Below are 17,756 nucleotides of genomic sequence, written 5' to 3' on the forward strand. Positions count from 1 at the left end.
GGTCAAAGTTGACATTGGCCATGTGTGTGTGTTGCTGCATCTACTACAGGACTGTTAGATATAGCTACAGTTTGTACTTTATTTATAAATATTCGTGAAGATAGTCATTCAGATTTTGTGTTTAAAGGCTGGCCTACGCTTTTGGGAGATTGTTGATTTCGTCAACGGATTCGTTTTAAGTAACTGCTCCGCGTTAGCTTCCATAACGTTAACGTTATTTCAGCTGGTTTTGCATCTTTTAGCTACAGGATTTTCTCATGATGGCTTAGCGTGACATGTCTAAAATCCGACCACTGTTGAGTGCCTTATTTAACCACAGACTGACGTCAGGGAGAAACCGTAAGCCACCCTGATAAAGACTGTGTGACTGTGTGTGAACGAGTCTGTTCCTGTTCTGTTCGCAAGACCTTATTTTAAATGTGTTAAAACTGTATTTAAGTAGTAAGTCATGTTCATATCTAAGTTTAAAGGACATAACATAACGCACTACTAAATGTCCGTGTAACACAGAGGTGGGAGCATATTAGGGCATCATCACGCAGTATTCGTATTATCTCCACAGGTGGCCTTTCTAAGTTCTGTTGCATGATGAGTGAAGGATCCAGAGATGAGCAGACAGTCAAGCTGCTGAAAAGAGCCAATGAGGAAAATGAAGACTCTGCTGAGGGGGTGCAGGTTACAAAAAGAATAAAAACAGAGGGGGAAGCCACTGAAGATGAAAAGAAGTATCCCAAAAAGAAAGTGGTCCTCCTTTTGGCATACTCTGGAAAAGGATACTATGGCATGCAGGTAGGCTACTGTAGCTGGTTTCCCTTTTTCAGCTCTAAGCACTTTATTTTCATTGATTTAAAAAAAAATATATAAATTTTAACGTCTTGCTAAATTGAAATGTTTTGTGTTTCAGAGAAATCCCGGAACCGCTCAGTTTAGGACCATTGAAGATGACCTGGTCACTGCGCTCATTAAATCTGGCTGCATTCCCGAAAACCATGGTGAAGACATGAAGAAGATGTCTTTCCAAAGATGTGCCAGAACAGATAAGGTATGGGCTGTGTGCAGTCAGCACAACAGGAATTTATCTCTCAGCCCTAAGCCAACAAGGAAGTTTTGAAGAAGAATCAAATATCCACTCTATTGTGCCGGCTAACGGTTTGTATGTTTTCAATTTCATGTGTAAACAAGGGTAAAGTAATGGATGTTGTTATCGTATTTTAACAAACCATCATAAGCTGCATAATAAGTTAGCATATATCAAAATTACTTTTATGTCATTATGACAAACTGTGTTGGTCTTTGTCTATTTGAATTTGTTTAGGGTGTGTCTGCAGCTGGTCAAGTGGTGTCTCTAAAGCTGCGGTTGATTGAAGACATAATTGAAAAAATCAATGAGCATCTGCCACCGCAGATCAGAGTGCTCGGTGAGACATTTGTCCTTGATATTGTTTAGCATTTGCTGTATTTTGAACAGCAAGTCCAGGATGTTGCGATGATGAATGATAAAGGATAGAAGCACTAACTCCTTCTTATGATCCAGTTTTATTGATCACAGCCTTCTGCTCCGACAGGTCTGAAACGGGTAACCCAGGGTTTCAATTCCAAAAACAACTGTGATGCTCGTACATACTCCTATATGCTTCCGACAGTGGCCTTATCTCCAAAAGACTATGATACCGGGAATATAGCAGCCTTTCGCCTTTCGCCAGAGACACTTCAGAAGGTAAACCATCTGTTTGCGCTCTACAAAGGCACACATAACTTCCACAACTTCACCTCTCAGAAGGCTCCAAATGACCCCAGTGCCCGCCGCTACATCACAGAGATGTCTTGTGGAGAGCCTTTTATCTGCAGCAATACCGAATTTGCAGTGATCACCGTGCGAGGCCAGAGCTTTATGTTGCACCAAATCCGCAAGATGATCGGCCTGGTGATTGCGGTGGTAAAGGGCTACGCGAAGGAGGAAGTGATGGAGCGGAGCTGGGGACAGGAGAAGGTGGACGTGCCCAAAGCTCCAGGACTGGGGCTGGTGCTGGAAAGGGTTCACTTTGATCGCTACAACAAACGATTCGGAGGGGACGGGCTACATGAGCGGCTAGAATGGGACCAGGAGGAGGAGGCGATCAAGGCTTTTAAAGAGGCTCACATCTACCCCACCATTGTCGAGACAGAGTGTCAGGAGGGCTCCATGGTCAGCTGGATGTCTACGCTTCCTATCCATGACTTCGAAGCCACAGCAGCTGACACCCGAGACGATAAGGACCAGAAACAGGTATCTGGAAGTCATAATGGTGAAACAGCATGCATCGAAACCCCTGACATTTGACATTAAATATCCATTTTGACGTATTCTTATTCATTGTCACCCTCCTTTTCCCACAGGACAATGCAGATGTAAGAAATGACTCCGATTAGGTCACCCTGCCTGCTGAAATAAGAGACATTTTCTTACCAGAACATCTTGTCTCTTTAATAGGGAATTAGTTTTATTTTTTATTTTTTTAGAATAACTTCCAAGATTTTCTTGTTTTTGTGGGATTTGATTCTGCTTCTCTTATACAAATGTTATTAAACAAACAACAACAACAATAATAAAAGCCTCTGTGTTATTTTTTTTATTGTACCCTAATTGTGTCCTAATGTTAATTTCACCCTTTAACAAATGTGGATGACCTCTGCCAACCCGTGTCTCAACCAGATTAGTGCTGGTAGTTACCTGTAAGCTGTTAAGCTTTTTGTCTTGTAAATTGAGCCTTAAGGACATGTGTGGATTTTTTTTTTTCTTATACATGTATCTTATACACCATGTATACACCTACCCATATGTACATTGAAAGAGTGATTGGTTGCTGTAATCATTGCTCCTGTCCGTAATGGCTGTGAAGTGAGTGAAGTCCTTACCATAATTCCACTTTAACAGAATGGGGATAAAATCCACTGTCCAGCTCCCCTGCTAGAATGCATTTCAAAATTCAGCCGTAACACTCAGGTTAGTATTTTTTTTTGTTTGAGATGTACATGAAAGAGCAAAATGTTCCTCCGCTATTATGTCTTCAGATTTGTATCGCCTGTTTATGCCTTCTGTTGAAAATTATGTTGATTTTAGTAAAATCATCCCTACGAACCTTGGATCGTGCTGATTCAGTATTAAAACAGGACACTATAGCTTTTATGTCAGGGCTACAGATAACAGACTTTTAAAATTTTTAAGATTGGATTGCAGCAGCTGCAGATACAATACATTAAATTACATAAAGAGAATGGGGTAAAATGGTGTATATATAATAGAAAAATAAAGTTTATACATACTTACATTTACTTGTTTAGCTGACGCTTTTATCCAAAGCGACTTACAATTGCTATACATGTCAGGTCGCACGCCTCTGGAGCAACTAGGGGTTAAGTGTCTTGCTCAGGGACACAATGGTGAATGCCTCACAGTGGGAATCGAACAGGTCTCCCACACCAAAGGCAAGCATTTTATGTATGCGCCATCACCACCCACCATACATACTGTAGGCGATTGGTATGAACATTTCACAGGTCGCTTTTGGATGTAGTTGCATGTTGTGGAAATAAATAAATTAAATGATTTCACAGGACGAAAACATATTCAGCAGTATAGTGTAGAGCAAATAATAAAAATGTATATTGTATAATTATAATTGCACGGCACAGGAATGAGGGGAAAAAAAGAAAATGATGAGTGAAGATTGGCTTTGCATTAGATATAATGTATTTTATTATATCAGAGTTATCGATTAATTTAAATTCATTTTTTGATTAGAAAGTAATGTGTTGACAGATCTCAGCTCGGAGGTTCTGGGTGGAAACTATACAGTAAAAGGTAAAACTTAGCTAAAAGTTCACCCTCCAGTCACTAGGAGGCGTAACAACAAAATGTTTTGGACTTTTGTTGCATTCATAGACCTTTGGATTTAGTAGAACTCCCACCACACAACTATGATTGCCGCACTTCCACTGCAATGAAAGACAAAACAAATGAAAAGTATATATGTTATTTACATCAATATCCAGCAATATTAATACAGTCTACTCTAAATTACGAGTTGGAATTCAAAATAACATTTGTAGGATGTGCGCCTTCTATTTTTGTTCCGTTCCGTATTGTTCGCGTCACGTGAACGGAGCACCACTCAGTAATCATGGCGCCGGCCAAAAAACGCAACGTGAGTTCGGCAAAAACACCAGAACAAAGTAAAAAAACAGGTAAAATTGACCTAAATAGCAAAGTCGAGAGCATACTTGAGAGTCGAAAACATGCCAACGACGTATTTGACATCCTGGAGTTCCTTCAGGTAAATATAAGCAACTACAACGTTAAACACATTTCTTTGAGCACCCCGACTAAATCCATGCTGGCTAGCTAACTTCATTGTCACCGAGTAGTTTGTCAGCTTCTATGGGTTACTAAAGCAGTACTCTCCCTGTCCGTTTTGCAGTCTGAAAAAGAGAAGGATGTTGTTAATGCTGTTAGTGCGTGCAGCAAATTGTTCTGCACGCTGTTGGAGAGGAAAGAGCTGTTTATCGGAAAACTGCCCGGAGAAGAGGAGGCGTTGAGTGGTGAGTATTAACGTTGACGTTATTATTATTAACCCAAGCTATGAGGTGGATGTTAAAAAATTTAACACCAGTAACGCTACTGCTGTACCTAACGTTACAGCTCATAAGTATGATGTAACAAATGAAAAATGCTAATGAAGGTACAACTTTCTGAAATCTCTTACATTTCCATCATGATTAAATAACATTCATAGAGGACTTAGCTGTAACGTTACATCACACATTGACAGGGTTACAAAGGATCTAGGGTTGGAAATCAGGTCATCGTTTTCTGTATCTGTTGTGGTCCAGGTGGGTATAGCGCTGAGGAGAAGTACCGCGTCTTCATGCGCCACCGTTACATCAGCTGTGTGGAGATGCTGCTCGAGCACCTCGACCACGAACTACACGGAGTCAAGGTAAGTTGACTGAAATCTCTCTCACTCACTCACTCACACGACAAAATAACATGCTGCTCTTAATGAAAAAATTAGTTTGAACAGGTACAATGAAGTCATGTTTTTTTGTTAATTTCTTTAGTTACAAGTTTAGAACGGTCACACAGATGGACATATCCAGACATGAAGTGAAGCAAAACATCAGTTGAAAGCCATATCCCAATTAGATGCCTGTCTGCCTTTTACTGGCCTGGTGTGGCTACACGTTTTGACAGATAAACACAGGTCTTGGTCTGGTTTTCACTTCTCTGGATGTGTAACGCCTCTTAAAGCCCACCACGTTGCTCGCTTGAGCTGTTTAGATCACACATACAAATATAAATGTTTAAAGTTTTGTGAATATGGACAAAATCTAACTGATCTTACGATGTGTGTATCGTAAGACTCTCCACAATTGAATCATTCAATTCATTTTACTGAGTCGCTAACTACTATGGTAAACAAAAAACAATTTTTTTTTAACAAGTAATATTCATACTAGTTAAATTAAACAATATAATAGGAGCCTATTTCCCATCTTTGCTGAGCAAGAGCTTTGTGGAAAAGGCCTGCCCCAAATAAATGCCTGCTCCAAACGGAGGTGGGGTGAGTTCAGTGATCGATCAAGTAAAAGCCCGGGCTAGTAATTGAAGTTTACGGTATATCAGAGTGGGTATATGGTGAGGTGACATGTGCAGGAAGTACTTGGCATGGGTTTTTCACTTTTTTTGCACAAATGAATGGCAAGCATGATTAGGTACACTGTTATTATCCTGGAGGCAACACGCTCTTTGATAATAACACTTTGTTGTCTTTGGCCTTGTTAAATGAACTCTTGTCTGTAGGCTGGTTTATTATTGCTGCAAGTATGTATGTGTATGTGGTGGATTATTTGCTTTTATTGTGTAGATGTGTAGTGTCATGGCATACTCGCTCAGGTCCACCAATCAACATATAGTTGCTATCTTTCTGAAAAGTTAACCATTGTGCTTTTTTATTATTATATATTACTGTCTGAATACAGGAGAGTGCTCTGTGCTGCCTGATGAAGTTTGCTGCAGGAGAAGGACAGCATCCCCTTGAGGACTTGGACTGGAGTGAACACTACAGCTTCCCAAGAGAACTTATCCAGGTAGGATCTTTGTCATGCAGTCTGGCTATCAGTGGTATAATTAATAAAATAATATCCATAATCTGTTCTTTTGTGTGACTTCAGTAGTTTACCCGTGTCATTAGCCAAGACAAGAAATAAGGCTGTCTTCCAAAAACCTCAACCTTTTTGTCATTAGTGGCACAGGCGTCTTCTGATATTTCTGTTATTGTTTCATGGTCAGGCAGTGGTGGACAGACTGCTGTCCAAAACTACAGACAACTCCCTGCTGATCTCCAGATTCCAGGAGTTCCTTGAAATGGAGGATGTGCGCTATTATGTCATAAGCTCTATCCGTGAGAATGTGGGCAAAGTCATGGACAAAAACAAAGGGGTAAGAGAAATCTGTGTAGTGCTTATTTCATCTGCTGTAGCTGTGCTTGTTTCATTGTCACAATTTAGATACATTTTTTAAAAAAAGTAAAAATTACTTGTTTTTCTCTTGTGTTCCTCTCAGGCAGTAGTGCCTGTATATCAGAGCAATGTGTTCACCCTCATGTCCAACATCAGTGTGCCAAGCCAGGAGTCTGAGCTCACCAACTTTATGGTCAAACAAGAAGGTGTGAGACCTGTGTTTTTTTGACAATGATATAATGCTATAGTCTTAGTTTCTTCTGTGCAATGATGCTGAACTGTTTCTGTGTGGGGAGAAACGGCTATTTTCTGTCATTAAAGTGATGTATTTTTCTCCAGCCAAGCATGAGGATTGGAAAGCCGCTAAACTGAACGTATGTGAAATATTTTGAATTAGAAATTCACATTTCTGCTTGCAACCTAACATAACTTGCTTTCTGAATACGATTTTAAATGTTGTACCTCACTACAGGAACACAAGCGTGTCTTTGAGAGGATGTGGCTGGGCTTTCTCAAGCATAAGGTAATTTAAAAATCTTGTTGTTTATTGTATTATTTTACTTTTTACATTAAACCATTTTCTGTAGTCAGAATGTTTTCTTTGTACACGACCATGACACTGTGCTGCCAATGCTACGCATTGTCTCATTCATTTCTTATCCCTTTGTTGTAGTTACCAAGCAACATGTATAAAAAGATCTTGGTGATCCTCCATGACTCCATTTTGCCCCACATGAGTAAACCCACGCTGATGATTGACTTCTTGACTGCTGCCTATGAAGTTGGTAAGTTTACAGTGCTAATTTCAAATGTGGTCTCTGGGATGTATTGTTTCTTTATGGGTGATGCTGGTGATCATGGTGCAGAATTTTGTTATGGTTTTGCTGAACAGGTGGCGCTATCAGCCTGCTGGCCCTCAATGGCCTTTTTGTCCTCATACATCAACATAACTTGTGAGTATTATATGAAAAAGAAGTTAATTTGCCCACTTTTAATTTTCACATTAATTACAGTAATATGTAGAAGAAATGTGAACACAAAATGAGGCTTCATCCTGAATCTATAAAGGACAACATTGACTGAAAAATATATTTTAATTGCATAAATATGTATGTTGTCTGTGTGTTTTTGCAGAGATTACCCTGATTTCTACAAGAAGTTGTATAATCTGCTGGAGCCTTCAGTTTTCCACGTGAAGTACAGAGCACGCTTTTTCCACCTAGCTAACCTGTTCCTTAGTTCCAGGTAAGATCATTTGGGCTTCACTAAATGTGAACCCTCAGTTTATCCAGTTAAAGTTGTCTGTATATGTCCTCTTGGAGTACTAGATAGGTGTACAGTTGTAGTTAATACTGTTTGTAGTTGACCTGCAGTACCTGGGCCCTGTTTCAGAAAGTGGGTTTAGTGAAAACTCTGAGTAAGTTGAACCCGAGATGAGGGAAATTCTGGGTTTTCGGTTTCAGAGAGCGAGATCAGATAAACTCTAGGTCCGTAACCCCGGCAACTTACGCTGTGAACCTAACCTGCACGAGAGGAGGTTTACTTCAACTAACGCTAAGTTTCTTTCTGACTCCTCCCCTCCTGCGGAGCCTGAAGCGGCTGACTGACATTTTCTCATTCAGACTGTTGATATCAAAGCACATATATGAACGCAATTGCGTTTTTAGAAACATTGAAATCACGGTTAAATAGGTTATAGTAGTATAGTATAGTAACCTTTCATAATGTGGTCGCACAGATTGAACATTCTTCTCGTAGTTATCAACTAGATATGATGTGAATATTTCTGAGTGAGGATGACTGTGGTGCAGCTGAAAGAAATAAATGTAGTTTAAAAGTGAGTTTTTCATTATCTGCTGATAGTCTGAATGTGTTTTGACAGCATTTCATAAAATACGAAATAAGCAAGATTTTATTTATGTAACATAGACGTCTAAAACTTCACAGTCAGTTTGATCCTAGACACATTTAGACACACTGCAAAAAAAACATTAATAGGCATAGGCCTACTGAGTCGGACTGTCACTTTACAATCACAGGTCCATGAGTAGCCTAAACTATGTCTAATCTGTTCGATTAACATTTTCACCTTCAGTTATTGCCACCGGCATTTAGTCCCGTCAGGTTACAGCTGAATAAACAGGCCTGTAGCTATTTAAAATGAATAACAGGCTGTAGGAGAATCCCAGCACTTTATCATTCATTAAGGAAATTCCAGTCTGTTAAATAATGAATGACCAACGCTGTATAAAATGTAATATTGTTAATGTATCGATCCTTCCTTCACTCCTGCGTTTTAGAGCCAATCATGGTCCGCGTTGGCACACATTCATATTTCTTGCTCCACCAGATTAAAATGGAGGCTCTGTCTTTATTTACCCGTGGCCATGGGGAATCGTAGTATCAGAGCTCCATTGATGATGGCTTTTTTTCATCCCCACGCACACGCTTCCAGCAGGTTCAACATACTCAGAGTTGACTGAACTAATTTTAAACACCTGTTCTGAAACCGGAAACTTTGAGTTTGACAGCTCAGAGTTTGTTGAACCTGTTTTCTGAAACGGAGACCTGAGTTACAAATAGACAGCTAAATTTCCCAGTGTAACAACACCTTTTGATTGCTGGCCACTGACCAGCCTAACTGATCTAAATGGAGGTCAAGTGATACTGCAGCAATAGTTTCTTGGGGAAAATGTGTTTCTGTGATTCAAACTGTCTATATCTGGGATCATTAAATTGTTAAATAACCTAATGATTTGCTTCCCACTATTCAAGGTAATGACCATAAAAACTCAAAAAGCATATATACATGTTAGTAACATATATGCCGTATACGTGTTTGTGCTTCCCTCCAGTCATTTGCCAGTCTACCTAGTGGCTGCGTTTGCCAAACGCCTGGCTCGTTTGGCTCTCACAGCACCGCCCACAGCCCTCCTCATAGTGCTGCCCTTCATCTACAACCTGATCCGTCGCCACCCATCCTGCAGAGTCCTTATTCACAAGCCCAGTACAGAAGATGGTGAGTGTCAATCACTCTTCTGTTTATGGCTAGAATTTCTAAACGTTCGTAATTTCATCGCTTAATATATCGAGACATTTTGTAAGAATTTTACTGTGATGTACAATCTTTTAGGATAATTTTAGCACATATGTAGATGTGTGTTTCTATTCATGATGACAGAGCCTTTGGAAGATCCTTATCTATTGGATGAAGAGGATCCTGCTCAGTGCCGTGCCTTAGAGAGCAGCTTGTGGGAGATTAAGGTGTGTACATGATGTGATGGTTTTGGATTCACAAATTAGTCACCCATGGCACTGACTACAACTGAGGAACCAAGGCTTTTGTCATGTTGATTAGAAAAGAGATGAAGTCAAGTTCATTTTAAATTCTTTCCTAATCCTTTCCTGCAGACACTGCAGAAGCATTACCATCCAGATGTGGCCAAAGCTGCTATGCTGATCAACACACCTCTGTCAGAACAAGAGGATGACATCAGCGAGTTGCTGGAGATTACAACATATGAGGTGACACTTCCAGACTTTACTGGTTTCTTCATCAGTTTCTGTAGTGTTTAATCATTTGGATAACAATTAAACAGTGTTGTCTTATTAGTGCATAGAGACTAAATAGACACTAACTCTAATAATGCAAATACTGTGTTCCATGTTCTTATCCCCAGCTGATGGAGAGAGACCTGAAGCAGTCTCAGATAAAGAGCATCCCACTGGAGTTTGAAACTGCAACACAATTACTAAAAGGAGGGGGAGAAGTGTTAAGTCAGCACTTCTGTCTGGATTAAAACAAATAAAAACAAGGAATTTTGTTCAGTGTGGTATAAGTTTCTGGGACCAGTTCATCCGTCAAGGTGAATGTTTATAGCAGTTTGGCCTGAACGTTATGTGTGGACTATTTCTCTACTGGAAAAATAATATAAAAGCCTCTTTGAGACCAGCTACAGCAGCAGCAGCAGCAACAACAAAAATGCATTTTATCTGGAGTTGTATTATTAGGTTTTTTTCTCCATGATCATTGATGTCTTTGATGTGTGACTATTGTACATCAATAAAACCTTTTTCAAAAGCACATTGTGAATAAGTCTGTTTCTATCAGCCACGTTTTTAACCGTTACAAATGAATAAGATTTTTTTTATATTAGTTTGAGGCTGAAGGTTATACTCCCAAGTTTGAATGCTTTATAACCATAATGGTCTGTGAATGACAGAAATTTACTATCAAACTTTGCAGCTCTGTGGTGCTCAGCCTGTTTTAGAGAATTTTATGGCACTTTGTTGATTTTCAGTCTCACTGCCACAGCAGCCGTTTTCAGCTAAAATGCTATGCCAAACCCAGAATAAGCAACATTTGATTTTCTCAGCAGTCGATGATGACAGTAAACAGAATCAGTATTGGATGTCTGTGTTATCAGGTGGCCATAAACATGGCTCCATCATTTTTAAGTTTAATGTGCAAATAGGCAATCTTTCGCTTACATGCTAGCCTAGCAACTTTGTAAGGCGTCACTAGTATGTTAGGGCTATGTCTGTCGGTGTGTTGTTGCAGTTCTGTCATGAAGTCGCTGCAAAATGTGTAATGCAGCCCTGCACTACCAGAAAGATGCTTTCACAAGTTTCTACAGATTGATTTTTATATACAGTGTATGGGTTCATTGCATCCTGTGACCTCAGCAAACTCCATGCTAATACAAAGGATAAGTTGCTCTGCCCTAACAGGTGCCACTACATCTACAGGAGATTCTGGAGAGTTCAAGTAACGTTACAGTGTGAACACTCCCACTAAGTAATGACAGGAGTTTATCAGGCAAAGTGAAAACACCTGCGTGGATATGGACCAAGAATGTGTGGGGAGGGGCTCTTAAGTTTTGACTCAAATCAAACTATAGACGTTAGCTTCGGGGTCATGCTAACATTACAAGATTGGAAGATTGCTTACAGTTGCACCACGATGAGGCCATTTCTCCACCCCATATTGTGATAACAGGTGAGAGGTTGGCCTTAAATGTTCTTTTCCATCTCTATTTCATCCTCTTGTTAAGTGTGCCATATGGTCACACAGCATGAAGCCTTGGGTACAAGAATGCCGTGAGAGAAAATTCTGAATCATAACTGACTTCTGTTTGAAAAGAGCAAGTCATATCAGGCTGCTGAAACATACTTAGAGAAGGACACGCTGTAAAGGACTGAAAGACTTCTGAAGCCATGCAATGCAGATATACAGCATCCCTGCAGTGTTTGCCTTTACGTTTTAGAGTGTTCATATAATTTTTTTTTTCCAGACTCTTCCAAAGCCGGGAAGGTGAAAAGCCAGCAAACCAGAAGATCACAGAGAAGAGGACGAGAGAAACAGAACAGCATTACTTGGGTGGGTAATAATATTGCAAAGTTATTCATGCCAATATATACAGTATTTAACTGAAAAATATTGCACTGGAGCCTATGCATGTTAAGGAATTTTATGAACATTATGCTTATGAAAGTTATGCTGTTTTTCAGGTGCAACATATCCTTTTTATTTTAAGATCATGCAAACTGCAGTTTGACAAAGTTATTCTGGTTGCTGAAACTCTTCCACTGCAGACAAAGTGCATGCATTAAAATATTTGAACAGAGGTTGGAGCAAGACATCCAAACCATTTGCAGCAACTTTTGTAAAAAAAATATTTTGAAATTTATTTTTGATATTTTTGGGACTAGCTCAGCAACCCCAATTTGGGCCTGGATAATGACGTAGGCACAGCTCTCTTTGGTAAATCTGTTAGAGAGATACTTGGCACTGCAGATTCATAGCTGTCTTGGCAGGATGGGACATTTCTGCATAAATCTACATGACTCCTGAGCTTTGTGTGTTGTTGTATTTGTTGTGTCTGTCCTCCTCCTCCAGTCCCCTGCAAGGAAATAGAAGCTGTCCAAGGTGAGTCAGTGCGAAGAATCTGTTTGAGCATTTGGCTGAGTCTCTAAGAGAGACAGGGGAAGAGGGAGCTAATTCTACAGTTTTTTTCTCTCTATTACCTCTGAGAAAAGTATGAAAACAAATCACTGGTATTACTTGTTTGTCCATTAAATATTGAAAGCAGATGAGTGAAATCAGCTGTTTGAGTATTTATTATGATGCAGCAGTAGAGTCGGATAAGTCAAATCTCCTGACATACAAGCAGCATTAACCTTCTTAACCCTCTATGTGTCACTGTATAGTAGTAACTGTGAATACAGTATTCCTGTGTCTTTGTGTTTGCGTAAAGGTACAAAACAGGACAACATAGATGGGGATTTAGCGCTGACTGATAAAAGCTAATGTTTTTTTCCATGCTCACCCCGTCATTGTGTTGCTGTGATACAGTAATCCTCTCTTATGTAAGTGAGTGGAGCTCTCCCTCTCTCACCGAACACACTCATACACATGCACATGGGCACACACATGTATATATCAATCATACCAGTCAGCACCTACAAATACATGTAGACGAACTGATGCACAGGGCAGCAGTGTTAAATTCGAAATGTTTGCTGTAAGGGATTGATTATGTACCACTATGTACTCATGCAGTAACAAGCAAGTTATGAGATGTTATTGAAAGACGATGAAGGAATTGTACAGTAAGTGCCAAGAAACTCTTTGTTAGATTTGTTAGTACTATGTACATGCAGTTTGCCATGTATTCTTCTATATGCTTTTATGTTTTGTGCAGTTTGCTACATTACAATGGATCTGTTTTAGGTCAGTTTAGTATGGGGGAAATGTGTGGTGGTAATGTAAAATAAAACATCATACACATCTATGTGATCTACTAAATGATGGAGTAGATCACATAGAGTTGCAAGGGTTTTTTTTTTGCTGCTGGATGTACTATATATTGTTTTGGGTGGCAGCCTACCAAAATAAAAATGCACAAGATAGTCAGAAAAAAAAGACGATTACATTGAAATATTGAAATATGCATGGTAAAATGAAGCAGTGTAGATGTGCTAAATGTAAAGTAAGAAATACTTGGAAAGCTATTTATGTAAACTTCAGGTTAATTGTCCAGCTATACTGGCTAGAATCTGGACTCGAGTAACAAAAACAGAACAATGTAATTCAGTTTTCAAAAGCATTTTATTCTAGAATGTACATGAAGAAATACAGTAGTTTTTCAAAATTGAAATTTAGTGAAACTAAAGTATACATCTTAACTAGAAACACTCATGGTACCTCAGCATTCTCAAGTACAGCACTTGAGCAAATGCATCTGGTTACCTGTCAAAATTCCAAGGTACTTTGTATGAACATATGCTTACAGCACATTTAATAATCACACATTCAGTTTTATGTTTTAGTTTTGTGTGTGTGTATTTGTGTGTGTGTGGTTCAGTAATCATATGCTTATATGGAGGCGTGAGAAGGGTGAGGTTTGCAGTGTGGCTTCAGAGTGTGTAATCTCTGGTTGTGTGGGTTTTGCAGGTGATAATGCGGGATCACACGTCCAGTGCTCATGTGGAGGAGCTGTTGAGACAGTCTCAAATGGAGTTACAGTGGATCCAGAGACAGCTGGCCATGATCGCTGCCAGAAACATACACCATCACCACCTGCACACCAAGGGCAAGGTACTGTGGTACCACATACTGTAGGCCTGTTACTATTACTACTACTACAGCAACGATAAAACTAGTGCTATAATTATCCTGTTACTAACCTGATTTCCTCTCTTGTTAGTCCACTTGAGGGGAGGAAATCTGAGGATAAAGCACCACATTTATGGACTATACTTAGAAAGACGGAACATCTGTTCAACCTAATGTAACAGATCATCATTATGCATAATTATAACTTTTGATAAATGTTTTTAGAGTCATGATGATGGAGTTGTTGTTTGTCAGCCACCTTCTCCAATACATTCTTCACAACATACAAATAATTGCTATTTATTGTGATGGATGCCTTTTTAATAATAATAATTTTAAATTAATAAAACTTTCCAAACAGATTTGTCCCAACCATGACTATGTGCAACAAAATTATGATGTGATCTCGACATTCATTTTTGCTCTCTAGCACAGTTGTTTCTGAATGTTGTTTAATCTCTTTCCAGCTCCTCGAGTCTTAACATTTGTAAGGTAGAGAGTTTTGTGTTTTTGACCACAAATCCGTTGTTTTCAATAATCTCTTACCTTAACAAGAGATCTCGACCCTAAAAAAATGCACACCTGTCTGCTGTTATGATTTTGGGAGCTCTGATAGCAACTGGCATGCCATTGCCTGATTCAGATTCGGTGTCCAACACTCCTCTTTTATAAAAGGCAATGACCTATTGTAATAAGCTTTATATCCTTGACATTTATGACTCTTTATGGGGATGAAAACACAAAAACAGAAGCACTACCATGGGTCAAAGAGAACACTCAGGGCTTGAATCAAATATCAAATGCTGTTGGCTAATTTTCTATTTTGTAATATACACATATTTAACAACACAGCCCCAATTTGTGTTTCTATTACAAAATCTTATTTGTTAGCCTCTTGGAAAACAGTGTGTCATCATTTGTCACCAGGTGATTGATGACAGGTCAACACAATAACCCCATCTCAAATGTTTGGAGTTTTCTGCCATTACTTTTACAAACTTGTCCAGAAGAGAACAGCAAACTTGTGAAAACACATTTCAGGGTTAAATATCCACCAGGTAGAGAAAGAGGGCAGGCGATGACGTGTCCCAAAGGTAGCAGCTTGTTAAAGGACACAATGCCTTCAGCTATTTGCATATTTGAAGGGGTCATTGTATATTTCTGACCAAGCCAGTTTCCATCTGGTCCTGAACCGTGGTCTCACAGGGCTTTGTGTCATTCCTGAAATCCAATGCACAGAGTAATGCATCTACAGCAAGGATGGAAACAGGCAGTGAGTGAGTGTTGCTAGGCAACAGAGTGGAACAGAGTGTACGTTCTGCTTTCTCTTCTCACTCACGCACACTCAGTGACTCTTTCTTTCTGTCCTCTCCTCTGTCCTGTGCCTCCGTCCCAGTGTTAAACAGAGCACAGCTATTGACAGAATATGTCGAGTGCCTGCTGGTGATGTGACCTCAATGAAAACCACCACACTGATTTAATTTTGAGTCCCCTGATCAGGGATTTAGAAGAGGTGAAGAGAGCAAAGGGATGGTTGTGTCTGCGGTCTGTCCAGGAACATGACAGTGTAGATTTGATTTGATGCTAGAGGAGTAGTAATACCATGGAATTACTATATGTGGGATGGAGTGACGCAGGGATCATTGCTTCTGTCAGCAAAATCATTATCTTCTGCCTGTTAGAAGGTACGGTACACAGAGGAGATGGGGATGCTGGACCGTGATCTGCTCTGCTCGGTTGTGTGTTCAGAGGAAACAAATGCTCATCTGGGATGTAATGATTTATACATCACTACGACTCAGTCCATTTAGATGAAAGCTGCCACGCATGTCTGTTTTGTATTTGTTAGCATGAGTGACGTTTTTGGTCAGTTGAGCAGGGCGTGCACACGTCTGCGTATGATACAGACAAGCGAGACACAGAGTGAAAGGGGTGGGTTGGGGGTGGGGTTTAAAACACGACCGTAGGAAGGAGCAGAAAGCGCAAGAGGAAGCGTTTACAGATTCAGGGGTGGGACAGAGGGAGTGTGTGTGTGTGTGTGTGTGTGTGTGTGTGTGTGTTTGAGTGCCAAGCCACTGTAGCTGCTTTTGCTTTCACTGATAGGGTGAGACAACCAGCCTGTTACAGTGGCGTAGAGACTGGGGTAGCTATTAAAGCTGGAGATTGGAAACGCTTATTGCTAACTGCACACACCGGCACACGTGCGCACACACGGACATGTCGCTTCCACCTTCACTGCCAGCTTGTGATGTGACGGAAGGGAAGAGAGTCCTTTTGGGACAAAGGGGTTACTGCCTTTAAGGTAGGGACATTGACATTATCTGTATCAGCAAAAACATCCATGTCTGTACACACTGCTGTCCCAGTCCCCCTTTTTTCTTTATTTAGATTGTTTGATACTTTTGATTTTCTTAATCTCAAAACACACTAATAATGCACAAATGAATGTTGCTGTTGCTGCCAAGATTATCAGATATTTTAAATATTTCTCTCCTGAGCTCTAGTTTTATAGCAGTCTGTCTGAATCCTACTCCAAGTCAAACACATTCATAACAACACTTGAGTTGGACACACGAGTTGCGATAGGCTTGAAAAGACTTTTCTGTATTTGGAAAATCTGTTTAATGGTAGGTCAATAGCTGTACAATCACGGCTGACTGCATCAGGCAGACCTAATGTAAGAAATTCACTCACACACCAGATGGCGATATGACTACGTATTTAAATCACTCCCATTCAAAGCAAGATTATCGCGTGCCCTGGTGGTTTGGTTGGCTGAGCACATGCCACTTAACCACAATGCCCTTGGTTCAAATCCAACCACCACATGCTGCTTTCCTAATCCTTTCTACTGTGTACCTCCATCATAAGTCAGCCAACAAAGCAGACATACCGTAAAAATCCTAGAAAATAATGGTTTTATAAAGCGAACCATGGAATGAATGCACACATGGCATTTCTTGGCATCATGATGAATTAAAATCGATAGCTATTAATTACTGCAGAAGTGGAGGAGGGCCTAACTGTGTGCACAGCATAAACTAGCAAAAGGCCCTATTACATAATTATATGCTGTGACATCCTAATAGCCACTCACATTATCTGCTTTGATTAATAAACAGTTACCCGAGCCCCCAGTTGTTCCTCAGTTTTAAATGGATAATCCATTCACAGTGTACCCATCACTGGTGTTGTCAACAGTGTTGTGCAGGTCAGACAATATACAGAAATGAAGTTCCCTGTATATTTTGTCCCCCCCTGTTAGTAGGAAATATGTTTCCACAGATGATGTTTGTTTCATAGAAATAAATAATTTGGCGTGGAAAAGTGTCTTTATAGTATTTCACCAGAAATGCGTCCATGAACCTCACATCCCAGCTTGTACAGTGTGCTGCCCTGTGTTCCTTCTTCTGAAGTAGATGCACGTGAGTCTCAAATGGCTTTGTGAAAGCCATCATAGTAGTTAAGGACCCCTTTTGACCTTTCTGCTTTGTTGACATGCCTTTAAGCTACACACGAACTACCTTTTGCTGCTACCTTTGACCATTTTATCGTGGTTGGTGAACACAAAAAGTAATTTCTCTCTTTGGAAGTAGAACAAAATGATATAAGCATTTAATAGCATCTGAAGTGGTTAAAA

The 17,756-nt window shown here is 39.9% G+C and overlaps 3 protein-coding genes across 5 annotated transcripts in view; all 3 read left to right on the forward strand.

Moving 5' to 3' along the window:
• Window positions 1-2,580, forward strand: pus1 (pseudouridine synthase 1). Of its 3 annotated transcripts, none has more exons than XM_046066810.1 (6): window positions 1-339; window positions 563-789; window positions 905-1,042; window positions 1,316-1,418; window positions 1,566-2,266; window positions 2,377-2,580. In XM_046066810.1, exons 1-6 carry the CDS (start codon window positions 276-278, stop codon window positions 2,407-2,409), a joined length of 1,266 nt encoding a protein of 421 aa, XP_045922766.1. In that variant the 5' UTR covers window positions 1-275; the 3' UTR covers window positions 2,410-2,580. The 3 variants fall into 3 exon arrangements, with proteins under 3 accessions (XP_045922766.1, XP_045922767.1, XP_045922769.1); XM_046066811.1 differs by having other exon boundaries at window positions 1-179; XM_046066813.1 differs by having other exon boundaries at window positions 300-441.
• Window positions 2,581-4,112: 1,532 nt separating this feature from the next.
• Window positions 4,113-10,582, forward strand: noc4l (nucleolar complex associated 4 homolog). Its single transcript, XM_046066794.1, has 15 exons — window positions 4,113-4,313; window positions 4,458-4,578; window positions 4,870-4,976; window positions 6,019-6,126; window positions 6,329-6,478; window positions 6,602-6,704; window positions 6,838-6,872; window positions 6,971-7,021; window positions 7,172-7,283; window positions 7,391-7,451; window positions 7,633-7,743; window positions 9,354-9,517; window positions 9,680-9,762; window positions 9,910-10,023; window positions 10,179-10,582. The coding sequence occupies exons 1-15, from the start codon at window positions 4,161-4,163 to the stop codon at window positions 10,296-10,298; spliced, it is 1,593 nt and encodes a 530-aa protein (XP_045922750.1). The 5' UTR covers window positions 4,113-4,160; the 3' UTR covers window positions 10,299-10,582.
• Window positions 10,583-11,199: 617 nt separating this feature from the next.
• The window catches only part of LOC123982233 (RIMS-binding protein 2-like), a 43,155-nt gene continuing 36,598 nt past the window's right edge, over window positions 11,200-17,756 (forward strand). Inside the window, exons 1-4 of the mRNA XM_046067657.1 lie at window positions 11,200-11,497; window positions 11,793-11,878; window positions 12,398-12,427; window positions 13,955-14,098. Of these exons, the coding sequence (XP_045923613.1) occupies window positions 13,961-14,098 (138 nt within the window). The 5' untranslated portion in view covers window positions 11,200-11,497; window positions 11,793-11,878; window positions 12,398-12,427; window positions 13,955-13,960. The remainder of the gene's footprint in view (window positions 11,498-11,792; window positions 11,879-12,397; window positions 12,428-13,954; window positions 14,099-17,756) is intronic.

The sequence above is a fragment of the Micropterus dolomieu genome, linkage group LG13 (assembly GCF_021292245.1).
Source record: "Micropterus dolomieu isolate WLL.071019.BEF.003 ecotype Adirondacks linkage group LG13, ASM2129224v1, whole genome shotgun sequence".
In the NCBI taxonomy this organism is placed as follows: Eukaryota; Metazoa; Chordata; class Actinopteri; order Centrarchiformes; family Centrarchidae; genus Micropterus; species Micropterus dolomieu.

Excerpts from the sequence above, each read along its gene's own strand:
- pus1 (XM_046066810.1), top strand. The coding sequence starts at position 276 with ATGTCTAAAATCCGACCACTGTTGAGTGCCTTATTTAACCACAGACTG. Across the intron at positions 340-562 it reads ACTGACGTCAGGGAGAAACC|GTGGCCTTTCTAAGTTCTGT; the intron begins GTAAGCCACCCT and ends TTATCTCCACAG. Across the intron at positions 1,043-1,315 it reads GATGTGCCAGAACAGATAAG|GGTGTGTCTGCAGCTGGTCA; the intron begins GTATGGGCTGTG and ends GAATTTGTTTAG.
- noc4l (XM_046066794.1), top strand. The coding sequence starts at position 4,161 with ATGGCGCCGGCCAAAAAACGCAACGTGAGTTCGGCAAAAACACCAGAA. Across the intron at positions 7,744-9,353 it reads AACCTGTTCCTTAGTTCCAG|TCATTTGCCAGTCTACCTAG; the intron begins GTAAGATCATTT and ends GCTTCCCTCCAG. Across the intron at positions 10,024-10,178 it reads TGGAGATTACAACATATGAG|CTGATGGAGAGAGACCTGAA; the intron begins GTGACACTTCCA and ends TCTTATCCCCAG.